The 27,629-nt window shown below is 40.9% G+C and overlaps 1 protein-coding gene across 1 annotated transcript in view; it reads right to left on the bottom strand.

Annotated features, from left to right (window-relative positions):
- Positions 1-210: 210 nt before the first annotated feature.
- The window catches only part of LOC128688260 (serine proteinase stubble), a 164,133-nt gene continuing 136,714 nt past the window's right edge, over positions 211-27,629 (bottom strand). Inside the window, exons 2-10 of the mRNA XM_053775978.2 lie at positions 21,884-22,076; positions 18,115-18,241; positions 17,138-17,687; positions 15,783-15,958; positions 6,900-6,988; positions 4,666-4,798; positions 2,626-2,764; positions 1,641-1,786; positions 211-1,290 (exon numbers count right to left, since the gene is read on the bottom strand). Of these exons, the coding sequence (XP_053631953.1) occupies positions 1,129-1,290; positions 1,641-1,786; positions 2,626-2,764; positions 4,666-4,798; positions 6,900-6,988; positions 15,783-15,958; positions 17,138-17,687; positions 18,115-18,241; positions 21,884-22,076 (1,715 nt within the window). The 3' untranslated portion in view covers positions 211-1,128. The remainder of the gene's footprint in view (positions 1,291-1,640; positions 1,787-2,625; positions 2,765-4,665; positions 4,799-6,899; positions 6,989-15,782; positions 15,959-17,137; positions 17,688-18,114; positions 18,242-21,883; positions 22,077-27,629) is intronic.

Below are 27,629 nucleotides of genomic sequence, written 5' to 3'. Positions count from 1 at the left end.
TGATAAGAGAGAAAAAAAAATATTTTGATAATATAGGAGATCTAAAATCATGAGATAATACCAGGAACTCTTTCGTTCATAATTACGCATATTTTTGCTTATATAAATGTATATATATATATATATATATATATATATATATATATATATATATATATATATATATATATATATATATATATATATATATATATATATATATATATATATATATATAGATAGATATATATAGATATATATATATAACACAATGTAATTAGAAGGTATATAGAGCAACTCAATTTACAGTGCTGTGCTCTGATTGTGAAATTGCTCTTATTGTGATCTACGTCATTTTGGTGCTATGTTTCTCATTTTAATTCATTACTTTTTACCCCTCTACAGTGCATTCAAAACCCAAATTCCTTCTAATGTGAAATATATCATAAACATTTTCGTCAGAGGTCTGTAAGAAGACCAATGTTTACAACTCCCCGATCACAGTCGACACTTCAGATAACGTTGTGATCAGTCATGCAGTGTCATGTCAGACTTAATTATCGTCCAAGACAGACTGAAACGTAGTCTAAAGTTTTATCTCGCATTTGTTATTATCTGCTTATGAATTGTTGCCATGCAAACTGTCCCACGCAAATTTATCCAGCAATATCACCACTGAAGTTTGCTGATGATCAAATCATTAATGATTCTCAGGTTATTTAATTGGATTAAATTGGGTATACTGCATAACCAATAATGCTTATTTGCTTTCTTGCAGAACAGTACTAAATTATTAAAGTCATTACACATGTATTACAGTGTAATAAAAAACTCACTTGGTGAGAGAAAAATAAAACAGTTTAGAAGGGCTGTACATTTCCGTCTTTAAACGTGACCCTCATCTGTATGATTTGTAAACATTACCCATGCCAGATCACGAGTAAATTCGTAAGGAACACCTTTTCGCACTGGCAAAGGGCGCTGCCAGCCTCAGGTAGCTACTATTTTCATGGAAGAAGGAGGAGAAAGAGAAGAAGGAGGAGGAGAAAGTGTGTGTGTGTCTGTGGTACCCAGGACAGGGAACGACTAAGACAACAAGGATGTAAAGGAGACAACCTTTCTTCTGTTTCTTGCTTCTGCTCCTCTTATTCAGTAGTTCGCTCGTACCCGGTCGATCCATGAGATGAAGGAGTTGATCCTGCTGTAAACACCGGGGTAGTGACCCTTGCCACAACCGATGCCCCAAGACACTAGTCCAACCTGCTTCCACAGGCCATCTACGAACTTCACCAGAGGCCCGCCACTGTCACCCTGCCAAGGAACACTCATGTCAACAAAAGTCATTATTTGTTGTGCCTGACTTCTGTTAGAAATTTCTCCTACATGGAGGAACATGAAAAGCAACCTCCCTCATATGTTGAGTTATGGGTATTTTGAGTGGCTATGGGTCGATAACTAGCCATACAAAATAGATGAGAACTACTTACAGCGTATATATTGTCTATGTCTGGACAGTACATTTTTATCTGTTTTCGAACGCAAAAAATTCCATGCCACAGGTGCTGTATGGTCACTAGCTGTTTAGCATTCACATGCAAATATAATAACAATGAACTCTCTGCGATAAAAAGAAATACATAGGTAACGTTACCACTACCAACCTGACAGGAATCCTTGCCAAAGGTCCCAGCACAGAGGTAGGATTCGATGATGCCACCCGGGGCTGCTCTTCCATACATTCTTCTGCACTCCTCGTTGCTAACCACCGTCAGCTTCACTTTATAGAGCGTCGAGGGCTGTGGTCCTCCTGTATGGGCGAGACTCTGCTCTTTAAGAGGTCTCAACATTGGTTATTTATCGAGCAGCAATTAATGGGCGGAGGATCGATCTTCGGCCACTACTGCTGGGAATGACCCACTTGGGCTCTGCATTTCGTGAAAAGCAATACAATTCGAACGAGTTATCTTACATGGGAGAGGAATGAGCATCGACAGCTGTAGAGAATGACCAATGTCTGCATTGTGAAGCTTGGAGTTATGCCTGACACAGAGAGAGCACGGAGCTGTCTAGCTACTGCCTTCTAGAGAGGAACTTACAGCTGTAACTGATTAGACAGGAGCTACCTAGCGTTATAATATTCTAGAAAGAAATTCTATAGAGTTATTAATGACTGGAATGGAGCGTTTAGAGTTATCTAGAGTTATAGCTGCTTCTAAAAATGCTACCTAGAGCTACGAAGTGTTTGACTGGAGGGGAAGATATAAGGATTCAAAAGGAACTTATTGCTGAAAATATAGATGCTAAATAGAGGAATTATTGAATTACAATTGACTAGAGAAAAGTTATCTGAAATTATGATTTGTTAAAATAGGGAAGAGGGGAATTAAATATAATTTTAGTTGGTTATTTGTGTACAGTAAAAATGCCTAAGAATAATTAGGAGTTTTCTCAGCACACCGGTCGCATCCCACCGAGGTAGGGTGACCAGAAAAAAAGGAAGAAACTCTTTTACCGTCACTCAGTCAAACACCATCTTGCGGATTGACTTCACAGGTTCATAGGCGTATAGGATTAATGAAGAGGTGTCAAAGGTTAAGTTATAGTTGCCTACGACTTATTTAAGGGGTATCACTAAGGTCTCTCTACCTTCGAACATGCTACCCCAGCCTGCTACGGTGACCTCCTCCCCGACGTAGTCTTTCCCACTGCGGTCCAGACACACGGGTCGTACGTTGCTGTCGTACACTGCGGGGTGGTCCAGGGTCAGCATCGCCACGTCGTTGTACTGCGGGGAACGTGTAAGTAAAGAATGTATGTTTAATTAGGTACAGGTACACATAAATACAGTTACACAAATTATCATACATAGTTACCTGTGTCTAAATTACAAAGGATAACTAAAAAATAGTCAGAAAAAGTGACATATTTCTAGGAGTCTTATTTGTTTCACCAACTCGTTCATTCATTCATTTCATTCATCCAATACTTCACTCATTATTTAGTTCGTCCAGTTCCTTAACAGTAATTCTATTTCAACCACTCATTTATTATTTATTTCATTCACCTCTTCATTCAATACGTATGTATTTCATCCACCATTTCATTTATTATTCACGTCGTTCGCTTGTTCATTCATTATTTCAACAATTCACGTATTTATCCATGCATTTTTAACATCAGAATCTAGGCAACAGATTTAGACACTTGAAGGAGGTAACACAAGACGCAAATAACCCGTACATAGGAGAGAGGAACTTACGACAACGTTTCGGTCCTAATTGGACCATTTACAAAACCTTTTTGTTCTCTAGGTAACACATCCAGACATCTAACATCGTGCCATAGATTTAGATATTGTATACTAAGAAAGAGATTTAATCATCTACTCCTAAACAACATATTTTGGCGGATGAGGATATGTGATAGATATAGATACAGTGGTTGGTTAATGGGGTTTAAAGGCTATCTACAACTCGAGGGTCCTGTATGTCACCTGTACACCATCGGTCGTTAATACTTGAAGCCTCTCAATAGGGAATAAGATAATATCTCAGTGTAAATACACTGAGATATACACACCTCTCGCTGTTTATAGTATCTTAGATATTTAAATGCTAGCTCATAAATTTAGTTAGTATGTTATTAAATTAATTTTACTATCTTATTGTTATCGTTATTATTATTATTATTATTATTATTATTATTATTATTATTATTATTATTTTATTATTATTATTATTATTATTATTATTATTATTATTGATATTTTATTATTATTATTATTCTTGCTATTGATATTTCATTATTATTATTATTATTATTATTATTATTATTATTATTATTATTATTATTATTATTATTATTATTATTGCTATTTTCTTATAATAATAATAATTATTATTATTATTTTAACATTATTATTATTATTATTATTATTATTATTATTATTATTATTATTATTATTATTACTATTATTATTATTATTAGTATTATTTAATTTAAATTCCAGTTCTCAAAAGATTTTTCAGACTTTTACGGTTCTGTGCAATCGTCTTCAGGTGTTAAATGTTATTCCCCCTAACTTAGATCTCCGACTTAGTTATTCACTTAGCAGTACGAACCTGTATGATAGCAAGATCAAATCCTCCTCTCCACTTGCACAGTTTAAAAAAAAATCCTTGAAGCTTGTAGAAAGAAGTCACACTTCCGTGACTAAGACAATTCAGAGTTAACCGTCAAGAAAAAAAATGAATGATACCGTGGCTGGAACAATCCATAACTAACCCACAAAAAAGATCGCAAAATCCGTAGCTGGAACAATTCACAAGTAACCCACAAGAAGAATAAAAAGAATAATTCCGCGGCTGGAACAATTCACAACTAACCCTCTTAAAAATGTAATTCACGAACCGTAGCTGGAAGAATTCATCAGTAAAGCGCAGTGGACAATGTTTCGAGTGGTCGTAAACCATTATCCATCACAGTGGTAATTGTGTTAGGTATGAATTATAGGGAACTTCAGAAACCTGCAAGTAGCGACCGACTTTTATCAAAAGACGAGAACCTCAGCTCGACAACTAAATTCGTCGACTTGTAACGTCATCACTGATGATGTCGGCCGACCACCGGCTTATCTAACTTCTACCATTAAAACCGACGTTGATGCCCGACCGATCACCAACTTACCAATCTCTTGGAGTCGTAGTCCTTGTGCCTGACAACTCTACTGACTTTGAACTCTTGAGTCGATCTCTCAAATGCCTTGATGTTGTGCGCACCAATCCTCACTCGCAGGTTCTGGATGTCGATCTGACTCATGCTGTGGGAGGAAGATAATGTATGAGTACTCTCAACTCTTGACAAGTGCTATGTGTACTATTCATGTTTGTACATGTCTGCACAACGCCTCTATATGATGTATTATCTTGTACATTGTGTGTACGTTAAGTACTAATGCAGCATATTAACGGCGCGTGTTGTTAGAGAGAAAGAGGGAGAGCACTTAAGTATCCTCACACACACACACACACAGAGGAATCTGGACAGGCTGCAGGCCTGGTACAGAAATTGGCTCCTGGGGTTCAACCCCTCCAAGTGGAAAGTCATGAAGATCGGGGAAGGGCAAAGAAACCTGCAGACAGAGAACAGTCTAGGGACCAAACACTACAAACTTCACTCAAGGAAAAAGATCTTAGAGTGAGTATAACACAGGGCACATCTGAGGTACACATCAAACAAATAACTGCTGCAGCATATGGCCGCCTGGCAAACCTAAGAGTAGCATTCCGACATCCGAGTAAGGAATCGTTCAGGACTCTGTACACCGTGTACGTCAGGCTCATATTGGAGTATGCATCACCAGTTTGGAACCCACACCTGGCGAAGCACGTCAGGAAATCAGAAAAAGTGCTAAGGTTTGCAACGAGACTGGTCCCGGAGCTAAGGGGTATGTCCTACGGGAAGAGGTTAAGAGAAATCGACATGACGACACTGGAGGACAGGAGGGATGGGGGATATAACGACATATAAAATACTGAGAGGAATCGACAAAGTGGACAGGGACAGGATGTTCCAAAGATGGAGCACAGAAACAAGGGGTCACAATTGGAAGTTGAAGACTCAGATGAGTCACAGGGATGTTAGGGAGTATTTTTTCAGTCATAGAGTTGTCAGGAAGTAGAATAGTCTGAACAGTGAGGTAGTGGAAGCAGGATCCATACATAGCTTTAAGAAGAGGTATGAAAAAGCTCATAGAGCAGGGAGGGAGCGTCCTAGTGGCGACCAGTGAAGAGGCGGGGCCAGGAGCTATGAATCCACCCCTGCAACCACAATTAAGTGAGTTCACACACATACACACACACGCACACACACACACACACACACACACACACACACACACACACACACACACACGCACACACACACACACACACACACACACACACACGCACACACACACACACATTATTCGTGAAGAACGAAAACAAACATGTCTGGGACGTTCCCCTCACGTCATGGACAAACATACCATGATCCGTGTCCTTGGGTTGAGTGTGTGGGCACGTAACCAGTGTGTGGGCACATTCACTCATGCGTGTGGGCAAGTACCCAGAGTGTGGGCACCTTCAAGTGTGACTTAGTTACACTGGTAAGATGCAGATAAGAGGCTCTAGATCCAAGGAAATAGAGTTATCCTTCCCTTTCAAGGATCGACCCAGAATACTCCTCATTATCTAGGCGCTACAAAACTTAGAAGACAAAGTGTCACAATACCGTGGCTGGAATTATTAACCAAAAACCCGAACGTGGGAGAGATACCTTATGACGACGTTTCGCTCCGTCCTGGAGCGAAACGTCGAGTCACAATTTGTGACTCGACAATGATCCATGACGACCCGAAACGTCCTCATTAATTTTGTCTTCTATATGCGAGTTTTTTTTCTTGAAAAAAAAACAAAAATAATGTTCTTATCATTTTGTGGATATATCGCAGCTGAGGCTGATATATTTCTTAATCTAATGAACTGTATATTATCTTGAGAATATGTGACAAAACATTTAATTTTTGTAATGTAACTACACTATCACACCCAGTTTAATTAACTAAGACAATCTCTGGTAAAAAGTGGTTTGTGGGATTGTATCGAGAAGTGGGACTGTATTTTGACTCACGAAATCGCAGTGATGCGATTGTAGACATTTCTCAGAATGGGTGAGTTCGAACCCATGGCCCTTTTTTTAGGACTCGCCTGCCATGGATTCGACTCCCACCGACATTGATATGGGCGAAACGCCTCATCAGTGAAGTGCCATGAACGTATACTGTGTCACAATAACCTACTGGTCGGTATATTCTACTAATGATATACATAAAAAATATCTCTGTCTTCTTTACCCGCTCCGTTTGTCACCATACTTACTGGGCAACGCAGTGAGCAGCCGTCAGGATGTGGGTCTTATCTATGAGAGATCCTCCGCAGAACTGCTTCTCCCTGTTAAATATCACTGCCTGTAGGAGTAAATGAAGAAGAATATCTTAGTACAAAAAGCATCTTCGATATCTGTTTTTGCCTGACACTACTTACAAGTGAGAAAGGATGGATCTGAGAGGGACCTGCCCTCTCAATGATTACATTCTTTCTTCTAGTAGTAGGCTGCGCCTCACCTTTGGTAGTATATGAGTCTCTGTACTGTTGCTTCAACTCCACATTGTTCCAGACTATGGACCAAAACTCTTCTCCAGACTGAAGGATTGATCACCTCAAAACTACGTTTTCAATGGTGATGGTGATGGACTGATTACATTGTTTTTACATCTCTAGTGCCTCTGCTCACTCCTAGGTACTTGACTGAAGAAGCCTACTGAGTAGGCGAAACGTTTAGGAATAAAGAATGTGTCTAACTTATCAAGAGTACTTGTTCTCAGAGCAGCGTAGACAATGAGTTAGTACTTATATTCAAATGGCTGGTTGGTTAATGGGTCATTTTGGCTGCATGTCACCTGTCCACCACCAGTCAAGAGCACTTTAATCCTTAAAGAGTGAAGTAAACTTAGAGTGTTTATACACAGAGAGACACACACCTCACAGTGTATGGGTATATCCTGTATTATATTCAAAGAGGCATAGGGATTAAAGTATTCTTGTCTGGTGGTGAAAAGGTTACGACCAACCTTAATGCTGCCTCGTGTGGTCGTTAGGCTATAAACCCCACTGACCCACCAACCAACCTGTTCCAGGTATATTTTATACATGGTGAGGTACATGCCTTCCAGTACACTGTTTGTATTCCGAGAGATTACTTTAATCCTTGTTTTAATTATCAAAATAAACTTGCTGGTGGTAAGCAGGTGACAGATAGCCTTAATGACCCTAATGTAGTCGATAGACTTTAAGCCCCATTAAATAACTAACTTGTGATTAAAAAAAAACCCACTATGCTAACATGAACATTAACAAACCCTTAACAGACTGACGACTCTTGCAGCAACCAGGTTTTGACGAAGCAACAAGTACCTTTGTCAGTCTGGCATGTATACAGGCAGAGATAAAACTGCATTTACGGTAAGCAAATAGTCGCTTCATTCAACACTATGTGTTTTCATGACTCACGAAATCATAATAACACGATTGCAAACTGGCCGGGAGTTTTAGGATTCAATCGCAATGAGTTCAAACTGTGCCGTTTCTTGTGTTTTTCATTGTGTTTGATTGTCTAGTCATTGTAAAACATAGAGATAGTGCACTAAACTCAAATGATACATCAAGGTACTTTCTTCATGAAATGTAAAAAACAGCCTAAATTTACCCATGAAATATTGCATGACCAACTATATAAAACAGTATGTCAAAGTGTTCTCTTTATTAACCCCTTTCTAAGGACCTGATAGTAGGACATTGTGTGCCCATATACTCTGGCAATACTGACTGAAGGGATATACAGTATACTAGCGTATTACCATCCAAAGGGTATATATATATATATATATATATATATATATATATATATATATATATATATATATATATATATATATATATATATATATATATATATATATATATATATATATATATATATATACATATATATATATGTATATATATATATATATATATATATATATATATATATATATATATATATATATATATATATATATATATATATATATATATACATATGTATATATACTCTTCGTGCCGAATAGGCAGAACTTGCGATCTTGGGTTAAATAGCAATGCTCATCTTGCAATATAGGACAAGCGAAAATTTGTGTATGCAATAATTGCGCCAAAATCATTCTGAACCTAACGAAAAAAATATATTTCACTGTGTTTGTTTTTATATTAAATTACTGTAAACAAATCTAAAATATATTTAGTTGGGTTAGGCTAAAATAAATTGCGCTTGTTATAATAAGGTTAGGTAAGCTTTCTAAGATTCTTTTGTTGCAAAATTAAAATTATTTACATTAACATTAATGAAAAAAATATATCTTTAAACGTATAAGAGAAAATTTTAGAAAGGACTTAATTTTAAATGAGTTCTTGCTAATTGACCAGTTTTACATATTCTGCACGACATATATATATATATATATATATATATATATATATATATATATATATATATATATATATATATATATATATATATATATATATATATATATATATATATATTTACATATATATATATATATATATATATATATATATATATATATATATACATATATATATATATATATATATATATATATATATATATATATATATTTCAACAAGTCGGCCGTCTCCCACCGAGGCAGGGTGACCCAAAAAAAGAAAGTAAATCCTCGAAAAGAAAATACTTTCATCATCATTCAACACTTTCACCACACACACATTATCACTGTTTTTGCAGAGGTGCCCAGAATACAACAGTTTAGAAGCATATACGTATAAAGATGCACAACGTATCCCTCCAAATTGCCAATATCCCAAACCCCTCCTTTAAAGTGCAGGCATTGTACTTCCCATTTCCAGGACTCAAGTTCGACTATATGAAAATAACCGGTTTCCCTGAATCCCTTCACTAAATATTACCCTGCTCACACTCCAACAGATCGTCAGGTCCCAAGTATCATTCGTCTCCAATCACTCCTATCTAACACGCTCATGCACGCTTGCTGGAAGTCCAAGCCCCTTGCCCACAAAACCTCCTTTACCCCCTCTTTCCAACCCTTTCGAGGACGACCCCTACCCCTCCTTCCTTCCCCTATAGATTTATATGCTTTCCATGTCATTCTACTTTGATCCATTCTCTCTAAATGACCAAACCACCTCAACAACCCCTCTTCTGCCCTCTGACTAATGCTTTTATTAACTCCACACCTTCTCCTAATTTCCACACTCCGAATTTTCTGCATAATATTTACACCACACATTGCCCTTAGACAGGACATCTCCACTGCCTCCAACCGTCTCCTCGCTGCTGCATTTACCACCCAAGCTTCACACCCATATAAGAGTGTTGGTACTACTATACTTTCATACATTCCCTTCTTTGCCTCCATAGATAACGTTTTTTGACTCCACATATACCTCAACGCACCACTCACCTTTTTTCCCTCATCAATTATATGATTAACCTCATCCTTCATAAAACCATCCGCCGACACGTCAACTCCCAGTATCTGAAAACATTCACTTCTTCCATACTCCTCCTCCCCAATTTGATATCCAATTTTTCTTTATCTAAATCACTTGAACCCTCATCACCTTACTCTTTTTTATGTTCGCTTTCAACTTTCTACCTTTACACACATTCTCAAACTCATCCACTAACCTTTGCAATTTTTCTTTAGAATCTCCCATAAGCACAGTATCATCAGCAAAAAGTAACTGTGTCAGTTCCCATTTTGAATTTGATTCCCCATAATTTAATCCCACCCCTCTCCCGAACACCCTAGCATTTACTTCTTTTACAACCCCATCTATAAATATATTAAACAACCATGGTGACATTACACATCTCTGTCTAAGACCTACTTTTACCTGGAAGTATTCTCCCTCTCTTCTACATACCCTAACCTGAGCCTCACTATCCTCATAAAAGCTCTTTACAGCATTTAGTAACTTACCACCTATTCCATATACTTGCAACATCTGCCACATTGCTCCTCTATCCACTCTATCATATGCCTTTTCTAAATCCATAAATGCAATAAAAACTTCCCTACCTTTATCTAAACACTGTTCACATATATGCTTCACTGTAAACACTTGATCTACACATCCCCTACCCACTCTGAAGCCTCCCTGCTCATCCGCAATCCTACATTCTGTCTTACCTCTAATTCTTTCAATTATAACCCTACCGTATACTTTTCCTGGTATACTCAGTAAACTTATTCCTCTATAATTTTTACAATCTCTTTTGTCCCCTTTCCCTTTATATAAAGGGACTATACATGCTCTCCTCCAATCCCTAGGTATCTTCCCCTCTTTCATACATTTATTAAACAAAAGTACCAACGACTCCAACACTATATCCCCCCCTGCTTTTAACATTTCTGTCATGATCCCATCAGTTCCAGCTGCTTTACCCCCTTTCATTCTACGTAATGCCTCACGTACCTCCACCACACTTACATTCTGCTCTTCTTCACTCCTAAAAGATGGTATACCTCCCTGGCCAGTGCATGAAATTACCGCCTCCCTTTCTTCCTCAACATTTAAAAGTTCCTCAAAATATTCTCGCCATCTACCTAATACCTCCCTCTCCCCATCTACTAACTCCCCTACTCTGTTTTTAACTGACAAATCCATACTTTCCCTAGGCTTTCTTAACTTGTTTAACTCACTCCAAAATTTTTTCTTATTTTCATTAAAATTTCTTGACAGTGCCTCTCCCACTCTTTCATCTGCTCTCCTTTTGCACTCTCTCACCACTCTCTTCATCTTTCTTTTACTCTCCATATACTCTGCTCTTCTTATAACACTTCTGCTTTGTAAAAACCTCTCGTAAGCTACCTTTTTCTCTTTTATCGCACCCTTTACTTCATCATTCCACCAATCATATATATATATATATATATATATATATATATATATATATATATATATATATATATATATATATATATATATATATATATATATATATATATATATATATATATATATATATATATATATATATATATATATATATATATATATATATATATATATATATATATATATAGATATATATATATATATATATATATATATATATATATATATATATATATATATATATATATATATATATATATATATATATATATATGGTATAAACCTTGGTAATAAATACCGACAAGTTGGTTTAGAAAGACACGTAAGCAAACACTATGCCATATTTATTAGAAAACGTTTCGGTCCTGGAACCTTGATCACTTCTAACATACAGAGGCAGAAAGACATTAAATATATAGGCGGAGAGTGAGGTGTGAGTGACGCATGGTGACCTGAAGAATGTCATGTTGAGATGAGGACGGGTAGACGATGAAATCATGTGACTCCTGTGTTGTTGGGTTGGTGGTGCTTAAGTATCATGTATGCTAATGTTTTTGAAATTTTGTGGTTTCCAGTGTTACGTTCTATAGTGTCGGTGACGGTGATTAGTGAGGCTTCTAGGCACCGTCGGCGTCTAAGGTCTGGTTCGGTGAGAACAAGTTGTGCCTCATTCCATATATATATATATATATATATATATATATATATATATATATATATATATATATATATATATATATATATATATATATATATATATATATATGAACCCACTCCAACAGATTTCATCTCATCAGACAATCTCTTGGAAGCAATTAAAGCAACAGGTACGAGGACACTCACACATATTCCCAAAGCAGCCCGTCCACACGCAGCTGGGAAACTTACAGACCTCCTGAAAAAAGTAAACGATGGTTCCGCTATCTTAAATGCTCCACCAACCATCAAGGCATGGCACAACTTGCTACTTTTTGGCAATGTCTGCTTAGCTGTGCCGGAAAGAAGGGGAAAGAGGCTAGCCTCAATGATAATTAAATCCTTAAGAGATTTTCCTAGAGTTGATAACCTCATTCGCCTTCCCCGTCAACACAAAAAAGGGAGAGGCAGAACCCCCACTCACTCTACTGACAGTGAAAAAGTCAGAGTCCAGGTGAGCAAGAAAATTGAAGAGGGCAACACAGTGGGGGCAATCAGAATTATTACCAGTGACGACACAGTTGCTCCCAGGGATGCTGACACTGCTGAAGCACTTAGAGGAAAGCACCCTGCCAGGGAAACCAGTGGCACCAACAGTTCCAACACCTCTGTCCCCACTATGGAACCATTGATTGTGGAAGACTCAGACATTTACAAAGCAATAATGTCGCTCCCATCTGGCTCTGCTGGGGGTTACACTGGAATAAGGCCACAGCATTTAAAGGAAATGGTTAATCCAGTTATTGGGGAAATTGCAGAGACACTGCTTTCAGAGATCACAAGGTTCGTCAACAATTCCTTGGCTGGTCTGATTCCTGATGAAATTAGATCTTTCTTTTTTGGTGCAACACTTTGTGCACTTAAAAAGAAGGATGGAGGAATATGGCCAATTGCAGTAGGCAACACGTTACGCCGCCTCGTGTCCAAAGCTGCTGTCCGAAGTATTCGTGCACAGGCAGCCATGATGCTTCAACCAAACCAGCTTGGCTTTGGGGTCTCTCAAGGAAGTGAAGCAGCGGTTCATGCAACAAGGGCGTATATCAACAACCTGCCTGAGGACAATGCAGTGGTAAAATTAGATTTCAAGAATGCGTTCAATCTCCTGAAAAGAGACGTGGTATTAGCAGCAGTACAAGAACATTTCCCTGGTCTCTTCCCTTTTGTTTCAGCTGGGTATAGCAAGGAATCAATGCCTCTCTTTGGAGAGCATGAAATCACATCATCGGAGGGTGTCCAACAAGGAGATCCTCTTGCACCATTTCTCTTCTGTATAGCAGTTAGGGAAATCACAGTCAGACTGACCAGCGAGCTAAACATCTGGTTCCTAGATGATGGCACACTAGCAGGTACAAAGGAGTCCCTCCTACATGACCTTACACAGGTAATGACACGGGGACAGGAAATGGGTCTCATTCTGAATCCATCCAAATGTGAAATCATCTCAGTCAGTCAGCAAGTGATAAATGCAGTGAGATCAAAACTACCAGGAGCAGCAGTCATTGCCCACACAAATAGTGTCTTGCTAGGAGCACCTTTGGGAAGCAATGCCATTGACACAATTCTCAGGAAGAAATTGGAAGAGTTAAGGAGAATGGAACAACGAATAGGCAATCTGGACATCCACGATGCCTTGTACCTTCTCACAAAGTTCTTGAGTCTGCCCAGGTTGACATATTTCCTAAGATGTGCACCTTCATATGATAACCCTATACTGCACGAATATGACAGTATTCTGAGGCAGATTTTTGCGAAAGTACTTAACCTTACTCTAGAAGACTGGCAGTGGAACCAAGCTACACTTCCAGTCAGACTAGGAGGCATTGGTGTCCGCAAGTCATCACAGATTGCGTTACCTGCTTTTCTGTCCTCGTGTATTGCATCCAGAGAGCTTGTAACAGCGATTCTCCCTGAACATCTTAGGGACAAGATTGGAGTCCAGGACCAAAAATTCATTGACGGAGCAATGATCTGGGATAATCTAACGGGCTCTGAAACCAGACCTGCTCCCCCCAACAACTACAAACAATCGCACTGGGATGGTCCAATAGTGGAAAATATTGCCTCAACAATGCTTCAGAGTGGGTCAGGGAAGGATAGAGCCCGCCTCCTGGCAGTGAGAGCCCCTCATGCTGGGGACTTTCTGTTGGCTGTTCCCAACTCCAGCCTTGGCACACGCCTTGACCCACAGACCATCCGCATTGGTGTTGCCCTTCGACTTGCCGCCCCTATTCTCGCCGAACACAGGTGTATTTGTGGCAGTGAAGCAGCAGACCGATTCGGGTACCATGGTCTTGTGTGCCGTAAATCCGAGGGAAAGATTGCAAGACATGAGGAGGTTAATAACATTATCAAGAGGAGCCTCACAACAGCTGGATGCCCAGCAGTGAGGGAGCCACCCCAACTATGCAGATCTGATGGCAGCAAGAAGCGTCCAGATGGTATCACCCTTCAAGCCTGGACAGATGGGAAGCAGGTGGTGTGGGACTATACATGTGCATCTACCTTGGCTGATACCTATCTCCAATACACCAGGGAAGGAGGGGCAGCTGCCAGCTTCAGGGAGTCCCAAAAGTCTAGAAAATATGGAGAACTTGCCCATCATTATATGTTTGTTCCCATAGGCTCAGAGACCCTTGGCTCATGGGGAAAGAGTGCATCTAATTTCCTTAAGGAGCTGGGAAAAAGACTCATCAGGGTAACTAGGGATCCCAGGGCAGCTAGTTTTCTGTTCCAGCGGCTCAGTGCGGCTGTTCAAAGGGGTAATGCCTGCTGCATTTTGGGCACACGCCCCAGCTCTGAGGAGCTGGATGAGATTTTCGCCTTATAATCGTGTACCGTATATGCCACCTTTATATTAACAATGTATCTCTTAAATCTTCTGTGCCATATTGTATATATATATTTATATATATATATATATATATATATATATATATATATATATATATATATATATATATATATATATATATACATATATATATATATATATGTATATATATATGTATAAATATATATATATATATATATATATATATATATATGTATATATATATATATATATATATATATATATATATATATATATATATATATATATATATATATATATATATATATATATATATATATATATATATATATATATATATATATATATATATATATATATATATATATAGTGAGGTGCTGGCCGGACCCCTTATATAGCTTCCTTGGATGCTTTACTTTCATAGTTCCTTGATAATGTGAGTAGTCACGAAAGCGCTTGGAATTTCTCTATTCTTTCAGAGTGGTTGTTTTGCATTATATATATATATATATATATATATATATATATATATATATATATATATATATATATATATATATATATATATTTATATATATATATATATATATATATATATATATATATATATATATATATATATATATATATATATATATATAACGCTACCATCCTTGGTTTATATTTAAGAGCGTTTCCATCCACTGGATAAAAAAGAATAAAAAATAAATTTTTGTCTGAAGACCTACTGACTGCCTGCTGACACTTACTATCCAAGGGTGCGAGTGAGCGGTGGCTGGCTGACCTCCGCTGATTCTGAAGCCTTCGTCAGGAGCGGCGTTGTAGAAGGTACCAGGGGTGCAGGGATCCTTCTCCACTTCGTTGAGGTCAGAGGGCGCAGTTGGCACAGGTGGCTGAGTGATTACGTCTGAGTCAGGCGGAGCAGCTGGTTAGGGGAGAGTAGTGAGAAGTCGGATAATATTGATGATAATAATAATAGCTACAAACGAATAAAATAAAAAATAATTTGAAAATTCAACTATATGAGCCAATAAATGTCTATAAAGGGAATCTAACTTGATAAAAACTTGAACCTAAGAAACTAATAATCAAAATAACAATGAAAGAGTAATGTTATTTTATGAGAATGGGGGTGAATTTCTGAACATAATTTTGCTATTTGACGAATTAAAAATATAAGAGACGACAGCTGGTCTCTCAGAGACTTGAATCAGATTTTCAGAGATGTAAATAAAAGGGAGTCGGGTACTTTTCAGGGCCTGGAACTAGACTTCCAGCGATTTAACTCAGTATTTCAGGGTCTTGAAAAATGGCTTTAGGGAACTTTTGCTAGTTTCAGGGAGTAGAACCAAACTTTCAGCGGCTGAAATTTGTCTTGTATTAAAATTCCGTGGAATGGAAAGAGGCTGTCATTTTTTTTAAGGAATTTAAGGAAATAGAACAAATCCTTCAGGGGCGATTTAGCCCTTCAGATACTAGAGCTAGATTTCAAGGAATTTGTTTTATGTTAATCTCCAGGGTTTGTTACCTGGACCTTAGCAATGAGAGTGGCTACTCTCACCGCTAGACTTTCAGGGACCACATGTAGATTTTTAGAGACTAGAACTAGATTTTCAGAATCTAGAACACTGTTGTTAGAAACTAGAACTAGATTTTCATGAACTAGAGCTAAACTTTTAAGAATTAGCACAAGGAGGCGAGCTAGTCTTTCAGGAACTAAAACTCAATTTTCAGGGGACAACTACAATTTTAGGGACCTGAACTAGATTTTCAGAAATAAATAAGAGACTATCATTGACTTACATTAGTCTTTGAGTATAAATAATCCTTAGAAGAACATAACCAAAAGAGAATATTATCAGGCTTTAAGGGACTAGTAATAAAATTTAAGAGAGTATAAGAAAATAGAACATAGAAATAGACGCCCGTTAACTAGGAAAAAAAATCAAGGACGCATTTTGTCATGGAAAAAAAGGCGAGTCTTGCGGAATTAGAGGGAACTGAGGTTCGATGAGAGGAAGAGGAGAATAAGTCTCGTTCCAAGGGTCGAGGGTTCTTCACCGACGTCGAAGTACCTCCAGCGAGGAATCGAAGTATGACTTACGAGCACCGATGGTATCGTCAGCTGGTGGCCAGTCCCACCACGGTTTCGTAGTCGTAGGAGGATGACTGGGGGTCGTCCACCAATGATTGGTCGTAGTTCTGCGGGTCGTGAATCTGGGAGTCGTGGATCTGGGAGTCGTGGATCTGGGAGTCGTTGTCCACCAGGTTCGAGGCGTTGTCGTAGGGTATTCAGGGGGGTTAAACCAGTGGTCACTGGGAGTGGTTGTACTTGGAGTGGTGACCCCATGAGAGACCCACCAGGGTTTGTTGGTGTGTTCGGGCGGGTGGGTGATGAAAGGCGGGTGGGTGAGTCCTAAGTGGTTCCATGGGAGCCTGAGGGAAGGCACCGCAGTGACAGCATTGGTGTCCCGCGGAGGTACGAACTGCACGTGGCTTCGGTCCATCAGTCCCGGACCCTCCGCCTCCGCCGCCATGTACCGATTCACTTCCGGCTCCCGGTTCACTTCTGGTCCTGCCGACCTGACCTCGTTAGATACGTCAGAGGCTTCGTTGGCGGTATCCTTACTTTTCTCACAACAGATCCCAAACACCTGCAAGGAGGGAACATCTAAGAACGATTTCAAAGGTCAAACAAAGTGTCCGAGGTGACGTGCCGGGAGACCGTAGAAGGGCTCTACATCCGTGGAAATGAAGAAGCCATCTGCTTCCTTGGATCAAATTCTCATGCTATGTACGACCCTTATGCACTTCCCCAGGAGTAATAAAAAATAACTATAATAATAAATAATTGTATAAATATTTTTCAAGTGAATCTGTCAAGTGCACAGCATTGCTAATACCATGTTTTAACAATAATTAAAATCATGTTTTCATCACAATTAAAACCATGTTTTAACCATAGTTAAAACTATGTTTTAAAACATAGTTAAAAAATATGTTTTAACCATAGTTAAAACCATGTTTTAACCATAGTTAAAACATGCAATGAGAAACAAGAGAGGTGGTGAGGAGACTTACCAGACTTCCCTGGTAGTTGAGAGGGCAGGTGTCGTAGATTCCGAAGAGCCACGAGTCCTGGGGCGAGATGGTGGGCAGACGCAGCAATGGGTAGCACTCCCTGTGAGGTCGACACTCACCCAGAGTGCTGGCGTGGGTGGTAAGCGTGGAGGAAACAGCAAGATTAATGATGGGCGTAGTCGATTGAGCCAAGAGGAGGAAAAAAACGGTATGTGATTCCTTGACCGCAAATAATTAAGAGCAGAGAGAAAAACGGCAAATTTTGGTTGACAGGTCTGAAATTATATTTAATAATAATTTCGTTGCACAGTTATATTGATCGTAAATATAAAAATAAATATTAAACGTAATTATAAACGACAGAAATTATTTTATATGATAATTTCATTTGTACTTGAGACAGGTACAATACACAGGACATTCACACCGAAGACTGAGAGTATTGCAGTGTATATAACCCAGAGTGCTATGTATTTTTCAGTGTATATACACTGTTTGGTGAGTATTTTTCAGCGTATATACATTGTGAGAGATGTTCATCTCTCAGTGTACACACACTGAGAGACGCTCATCTCTCAGTGTACACACACTGAGAGATGCTCATCTCTCAGTGTACACACACTGAGAGACGCTCATCTCTCAGTGTACACACACTGAGAGATGCTCATCTCTCAGTGTACACACACTGAGAGACGCTCATCTCTCAGTGTACACACACTGAGAGATGCTCATCTCTCAGTGTACACACACTGAGAGATGCTCATCTCTCAGTATACACACGCTGAGAGATGCTCATCTATCAGTGTACACACACTGAGAGATGCTCATCTCTCAGTGTACATACACTAAGAGATGCTCATCTCTCAGTGTACACACACTGAGAGATGCTCATCTCTCAGTATACATACACTGAGAGATGCTCATCTCTCGTGTACACACACTGAGAGATGCTCATCTCTCAGTGTACACACATTGAGATATGCTCATCTCTCAGTGTACACACGCTGAGAGACGCTCATCTCTCAGTGTACACACACTGAGAGATGCTCATCTCTCAGTGTACACACGCTGAGAGACGCTCATCTCTCAGTATACACACGCTGAGAGATGCTCATCTCTCAGTGTACACACACTGAGAGATGCTCATCTCTCAGTATACACACGCTGAGAGATGCTCATCTCTCAGTGTACACACACTGAGAGATGCTCATCTCTCAGTGTACCCACACTGAGAGATGCTCATCTCTCAGTGTACACACACTGAGAGATGCTCATCTCTCAGTGTACATACACTGAGAGATGCTCATCTCTCAGTGTACGTACACTGAGAGATGCTCATCTCTCAGTGTACGTACACTGAGAGATGCTCATCTCTCAGTGTACATACTCTGAGAGATGCTCATCTCTCAGTGTACACACACTGAGAGATGCTCATCTCTCAGTGTACACACACTGAGAGATGCTCATCTCTCAGTGTACACACACTGAGAGATGCTCATCTCTCAGTGTACATACACTGAGAGATGCTCATCTCTCAGTGTACACACACTGAGAGATGCTCATCTCTCAGTGTACACACACGGAGAGATGCTTATCTCTCAGTGTACGCACACTGAGAGATGCTCATCTCTCAGTGTACACACACTGAGAGATGCTCATCTCTCAGTGTACACACACTGAGAGACGCTCATCTCTCAGTGTACACACACTGAGAGATGCTCATCTCTCAGTGTACACACACTGAGAGATGCTCATCTCTCAGTATACACAAGCTGAGAGATGCTCATCTATCAGTGTACACACACTGAGAGATGCTCATCTCTCAGTGTACATACACTAAGAGATGCTCATCTCTCAGTGTACACACACTGAGAGATGCTCATCTCTCAGTGTACATACACTGAGAGATGCTCATCTCTCGTGTACACACACTGAGAGATGCTCATCTCTCAGTGTACACACACTGAGATATGCTCATCTCTCAGTGTACACACACTGAGAGACGCTCATCTCTCAGTGTACACACACTGAGAGATGCTCATCTCTCAGTGTACACACGCTGAGAGACGCTCATCTCTCAGTATACACACGCTGAGAGATGCTCATCTCTCAGTGTACACACACTGAGAGATGCTCATCTCTCAGTATACACACGCTGAGAGATGCTCATCTCTCAGTGTACACACACTGAGAGATGCTCATCTCTCAGTGTACGCACACTGAGAGATGCTCATCTCTCAGTGTACACACACTGAGAGATGCTCATCTCTCAGTGTACATACACTGAGAGATGTTCATCTCTCAGTGTACACACACTGAGAGATGCTCATCTCTCAGTGTACGTACACTGAGAGATGCTCATCTCTCAGTGTACATACTCTGAGAGATGCTCATCTCTCAGTGTACACACACTGAGAGATGCTCATCTCTCAGTGTACACACACTGAGAGATGCTCATCTCTCAGTGTACACACACTGAGAGATGCTCATCTCTCAGTGGACACACACTGAGAGATGCTCATCTCTCAGTGTACACACACTGAGAGATGCTCATCTCTCAGTGTACATACACTGAGAGATGCTCATCTCTCAGTGGCCACACACTGAGAGATGCTCATCTCTCAGTGTACACACACTGAGAGATGCTCATCTCTCAGTGTACACACGCTGAGAGATGCTCATCTCTCAGTGTACGCACACTGAGAGATGCTCATCTCTCAGTGTACACACACTGAGAGATGCTCATCTATCAGTGTACACACACTGAGAGATGCTCATCTCTCAGTGTACATACACTGAGAGATGCTCATCTCTCAGTGTACACACACTGAGAGATGCTCATCTCTCAGTGTACACACACTGAGAGATGCTCATCTCTCAGTGTACATACACTGAGAGATGCTCATCTCTCAGTATACATACACTGAGAGATGCTCATCTCTCAGTGTACACACACTGAGAGATGCTCATCTCTCAGTGTACACACACTGAGAGATGCTCATCTCTCAGTGTACACACGCTGAGAGATGCTCATCTCTCAGTGTGCACACACTGAGAGATGCTCATCTCTCAGTGTACACACACTGAGAGATGCTCATCTGTCAGTGTACACACACTGAGAGATGCTCATCTCTCAGTGTACATACACTGAGAGATACTCATCTCTCAGTGTACATACACTGAGAGATACTCATCTCTCAGTGTACATACACTGAGAGACGCTCATCTCTCTGTGTACATACACTGAGAGATGCTCATCTCTCAGTGTACACACACTGAGAGATGCTCATCTCTCAGTGTACACACACTGAGAGATGCTTATCTCTCAGTGTACACACACTGAGAGATGCTCATCTCTCAGTGTGCACACACTGAGAGATGCTTATCTCTCAGTGTACACACACTGAGAGATGCTCATCTCTCAGTGTACACACACTGAGAGATGCTCATCTCTCAGTGTACACACACTGAGAGATGCTCATCTCTCAGTGTACACACACTGAGAGATGCTTCCGCTCGTTAACTCAGTCAAGATTCACTTATTTATAATTTATGATACATTCACTTTCTATAAATTTATCAAGTATATTAAAAATATATCCATTTTAGTTTCTCTTTGATAACATCTATATTTCCATTGATTTAGAAAGGAATCTAACAGCATTCCTCTTTTTAGAAAGCTAGAAGAGAACGTGGAATGCTAGAGAAGGGATGACCTAGAGCATACCTGGAGAGGCACTGCCAGGTTACCGGGGGACCGAGAACCTACCTGGAGAGGCGGTGCCAGCAGGCATTAGGGGCCTCGGTGCGGTCCGCGCCCTGGGACCGCAACTCCTCGGGGGACAATGGCCGCAGCTCAATCCTTGGAGGCGGGTCATGGTCTGCTGGAACAGCCGCAGTTCGCTGAGGAGGGTTACCCGCTGGTTCAGCTTCAATTCTGACGTATGGTAATGATGCCGCTGCTGTGGAGTGCAAAGGCGAACGTTATATATATATATATATATATATATATATATATATATATATATATATATATATATATATATATATATATATATATACATATCTGAAGAGAGATTCAATCTGAACTTAAAAGTTAAGAGACCCCAGCAACAGGGAGCAGCAGTGCCTTCACTGTTGCTACCTCTCGAGGGACTTATCTTGACATTGGTGAAGGGATCTTGATTTAAGGAAAAACACCTAACCTCTTCTTCCTTGGTCTCCATTCTGATAACCCTTCCCCTTTCTTCCGATTCCCCAAGACGATGTATAACTCCTACCGATGAAATAATTCACTGCTGCCATGGTAACTAAGCGAGGTTAAGGATGTTGCAGGTGGGTCATCTGGAAGCTGATGTTCAGCTCTCCTTTACGAGGACAGAGATGCTGGCAGATGGTGTCCCCGCAGCGCAGCAGAGATAAGCGCGTATGCAAATTATCTTCAGAATGAATTGCACGACATTCTCCTAGGAAATCCAGATAGTTAATGTCTCTTGTATCACCCGAGCTTAGACGACAACACAACACGACAGACTGGTACTAGACAGCAACCCAAGACAATAGACTGGATCCAGGAGGATAGTGTTGTACTAAAAGGAACCTCGAAGTCGACAGAGTGCTGATCTAGACGACACCTCCCAGACAGTATCTCAAAAGTTGTCGAAAAATGGCATCTAACCTTAAACGGCATGTCAAGATAAACTTTAGTCCTAGAGGCTAAAGTTTATCTTGACATGCCCTAGGGAACAGACACGCTTCGAAGAGGAGCGTGTCTGTCCCTTAGATGCAAGAGAAGAACAAGTAAGAAAAGACTGTTTCACTGAAGAGGAGTGTGTTTCCTTGGTGAAAGGGGAGCTCCAAGTTACAAGAACCTATGTTCCACTGTTATTTAACAAATGTGGCAAAGTATTTATTTTAAAAATAGTCGATAACTTTAGAACTTCCAGAGGTCAGAGGCTCCTCGTATCCAACGTCACTGTTGACGAAGATCTGAGTAAACATAATCTTGTGACGGCCGCCGCTGATTTCAGCAAGATAATTTGAGGTCTTCCTAACACACAGTCGTCTCTGTTAGTCATGTATGCTGTGGGTCATTATCTGCTCTCCTCGTTTGATATTTTTATTGTTATTCTCATGTTGCCTCTAAATTTTCTCTGTATAAAATATGACTGATATATCTTATTTACGTTATTACTTACCATCCTGATTTTTTTCTCTGCAACTTTGATATCAAATTGATTAAACCATCTTAAGAACAACTGGTGTTTTCCGCCACCTTGAACTCTATGATTGCACAGTGGCTGCTCTTGTATGTATGTATGTATGTATGTAAGTAAGTGTATGTGTGTAAGTCAAGACTGCAGCAGTCGGTGGTCAGGCAGATAAGATCACGCTACATTCACCCGGATACAAGACTAGAAGCCAAAAATCAGGAAAGCCAAGGTAAAATTGTTCAATCTGTTTTTCCTTCACTTGTCTGCCCAGTCATCCCTATCACCTGCCTCCCTTTCTTCCTTCCCTCCTTCCCTATCTCTTCTAGCTCTGACCTGCCATTCTATCTCCTCTAACCGCTCTCTGCCTTCGTAATTTCCCCACACTCCTCCCTTCACCTCTCCCAGATCATTTTGAAATGCAACCCGTCTTCCTTTACTCGTCTTAAACTTGTCACAGCATTTCTCTTTTCTGTTTCACTGTAGCATGCTAAGAGTGTGTTCCATTTTATTCGGCGTACGTCGCACACTCATATAGACATGCCTCCCGACCAGCGAACCAGATGCTAAGAGTATAACGAGGGCTCCTTGGTTCAACCAGCCAATCACAAGGGAGCCTGTCACAGTTGTGAAGCGATGTGGCGCACTTGTAAATCATCCTTGGCAGACGTACCTTCAAGTCTTATCACTACAATTCTCATCGTGTCTCTTGCTTGCAGTTGCCTTATTGTGCATAGCTGTATACACTGTACATAGGTTGTATATATATTGTACCTACCTGATTACTATTTGGTGATGGAAATACAAATATTTACTCTATGCTGCCTTTTTGTTACTTCCTCAGTGGTCATCATGCTACAGCTAGGTGTGCAGGCCAATTGACTAAACCTGTGATCGGAACAATTACCAATATTCTTCTATTTGCCTCGCCACCATTCTCTCTGTTTCACCCCTATCACCCCCTATGTTTCAAAATATACTAGACGACATCCACCCCGCAGCTAAGAATCATTATAGATATAATCTGGTGGACAATTGAGCAGGTAGAGAGACCGAGATGCAGTGGAAGTGTGGAGGTAGGTAAGTAATCAGGCTGTGGAGTGGGATGGGATTTAGGTGTGGAGGTGTTGGAGGTCGAGAAGGCGATAGGTGGGGAGGCAGAGGTGGTGGGAGGCAAAATAGGTGAACAAGGTGATAACTTAAGTAATTGGCAGGTGGCTATGTGTGCTCGCAGAGAAGCAGGTAATGAGGCGGGCAAGCAGGAAAGTAACCAGGTAAGCAGGTAAGAAGGTGGGCAGGTAGACAGGTTTGCAAGCCAGTAGGTAAGCACTTGGTTACGTAAATTGGTACGCAATGGTAAGGCCGGCAGGTGGGCGAGTAGGCAAGTAGACAGATGGGTGGGCTGGTGGGATTGCAAGCAGGTGGGCTGGTGGGCAACTGAGCGGGTGGAACACATAATTTTGCTACCCACGTTACTGAGCCTGCCTAGGGCTCCCCCACATCCACACACTCTGGGCTACACAGGTACACTCAGCACATCTACACACTCTGGGTTACACAGGTACACTCAGCACATCTACACACTCTGGGCTACACATGCACACTCAGCACATCTACACACTCTGGGCTACACATGCACACTCAGCACATCTACACACTCTGGGCTACACAGGTACACTCAGCACATCTACACACTCTGGGCTACACAGGTACACTCAGCACATCTACACACTCTGGGCTACACAGGTACACTCAGCACATCTACACACTCTGGGCTACACAGGTACACTCAGCACATCTACACACTCTGGGCTACACAGGTACACTCAGCACATCTACACACTCTGGGCTACACAGGTACACTCAGCACATCTACACACTCTGGGCTACACAGGTACACTCAGCACATCTACACACTCTGGGCTACACAGGTACACTCAGCACATCTACACACTCTGGGCTACACATGCACACTCAGCACATCTACACACTCTGGGCTACACAGGTACACTCAGCACATCTACACACTCTGGGCTACACATGCACACTCAGCACATCTACACACTCTGGGCTACACAGGTACACTCAGCACATCTACACACTCTGGGCTACACAGGTACACTCAGCACATCTACACACTCTGGGCTACACAGGCACACTCAGCACATCTACACACTCTGGGTTACACAGGTACACTCAGCACATCTACACACTCTGGGCTACACAGGTACACTCAGCACATCTACACACTCTGGGCTACACAGGCACACTCAGCACATCTACACACTCTGGGTTACACAGGTACACTCAGCACATCTACACACTCTGGGCTACACATGCACACTCAGCACATCTACACACTCTGGGCTACACATGCACACTCAGCACATCTACACACTCTGGGCTACACAGGTACACTCAGCACATCTACACACTCTGGGCTACACAGGCACACTCAGCACATCTACACACTCTGGGTTACACAGGTACACTCAGCACATCTACACACTCTCGGCTACACAGGTACAACCAGAGGTAAATACCGGCTGAAATCTTCATATAAAAATGTCTTGGAAGAAAAAATCTTATTCCTCTGTAATGTGTATTTTACGTGCATTTTTTTTTTAATGCCACTTAGAGAAGTTTCCCCCAAAAATGTTGAAGAGTGATATCAGGTGACTTTTGTTTTGGCTTGTGAGGAGGTATGTGTGGGGTCTGGATGTTGTTAGTGAGACTGGGGGAATACTGGGTGAGGTTGTTTGTTCATCTGGGGATTGTTTCGGAGGAAATAGAGAAAAATCTATCCAATTTTGCAGCGACGAAAATCTAGAGGGATGTACAAAACAGATGTGTGTGTGTGTGTGTGTGTGTGTGTGTGTGTACTCACCTATTTGTACTCACCTATTTGTACTCACCTATTTGTGGTTGCAGGGGTCGAGTCTTAGCTCCTGGCCCCGCCTCTTCACCGGTTGCTACTGGGCCCTCTCTCTCTCCCCACTCCATGAGCTTTATCAAACCTCGTCTTAAAACTGTGTATGGTTCCTGCCTCCACTACGTCATTTTCTAGGCTATTCCACTGCCTTACAACTCTATGACTGAAGAAATACTTCCTAATATCTCTCTGACTCATTTGTGTCTTCAACTTCCAATTGTGGCCTCTTGTTTCTGTGTCCCCTGTGTGTGTGTGTGTGTGTGTGTGTGTGTGTGTGTGTGTGTGTGTGTGTGCCTAACGAACGGTATCTCAGGCACAATACAGCATGTTAGGTATGTCGGACGTATCGTAGTCTCTGCATCGGCATTTAACTTTTACCTAAAGAAAATCCTAAGATTCCCTACGGGACTGGTCCCCTAGCAAAGAGAAATGTCTCTCGAAGAGTGAGAAAAAGATAAACCATATAACACCGTAAGAGAGGACAACTAGGGAAGACACGATAACAAGCACATGAAGCTCCGAGGATTAGACAGGCAGACGTAAACACGATGTTTGAAGGTAGAAGAACCTTGAGACATAGGAGTGTATATGAAGTCAGTGATACGAGTCACTGAGACGTCAGAAAGAACTTTTTTAGCCACACTCCACGCTCAGACACACGTCTACAACCACGTCTACATCTACAACCTAACCAACGTGCTTGTTACTGTGAAGAAAGATCTAGATTTGGACTTGGCGGGAGCAGAATTCATACCCAGGTTTAAGAGTATTTTAATAGGGCCGTTGAGACCAGGAATGGAGTGTGATTTGTTCCTGAGTTGTTGAATTGTGGATGCCAGGAGCTGAGACTCGACCCCCATCAGCCACAAATAGACTAGTATACACAAAATATTTGCAGCCAAAATGATTTTCGTTAAGTATTTCCAAGGTACATTGACCCACAAGAACATTTTATTCATTTTATTACATTTTTTTTACCCCTCTTTCTCTTTTCTCCCTCCGTGCGTTCCTCCCTTCCACTTCCTCCCTCCCGGCCTCCCTGCCTCCCTGCCTCCCTCCCTCCCTGCCTCCCTCCCTGCCTCCCTCCGTCCCTGCCTCCCTCCCTGCCTCCCTCCCTGAATAACACACCACAACCTGCTCGACCTGAGGTAAGGAGTCGTTCTGAAATCTTCCGAGACAATTTTTTTTCTTGAAGCCTCAGCAGCCGGTGTGTCTAGCACGCTAGACGGTCACTGTGCTTGTGGAACGTTGACCACTCCCGTGTGTGTGTGTGTGTGTGTGTGTGTGTGTGTGTGTGTGTGTGTGTATAGGTCCTCACAAAGTTTCAATCACCTTGTCGAGTTGACAGGCTTAGGAGATTCTAACAGTTTGTC

Source organism: Cherax quadricarinatus, chromosome 19 (genome assembly GCF_038502225.1).
Source record: "Cherax quadricarinatus isolate ZL_2023a chromosome 19, ASM3850222v1, whole genome shotgun sequence".
In the NCBI taxonomy this organism is placed as follows: domain Eukaryota; kingdom Metazoa; phylum Arthropoda; class Malacostraca; order Decapoda; family Parastacidae; genus Cherax; species Cherax quadricarinatus.
This window is presented reverse-complemented; position numbering and strand designations above follow the sequence as displayed.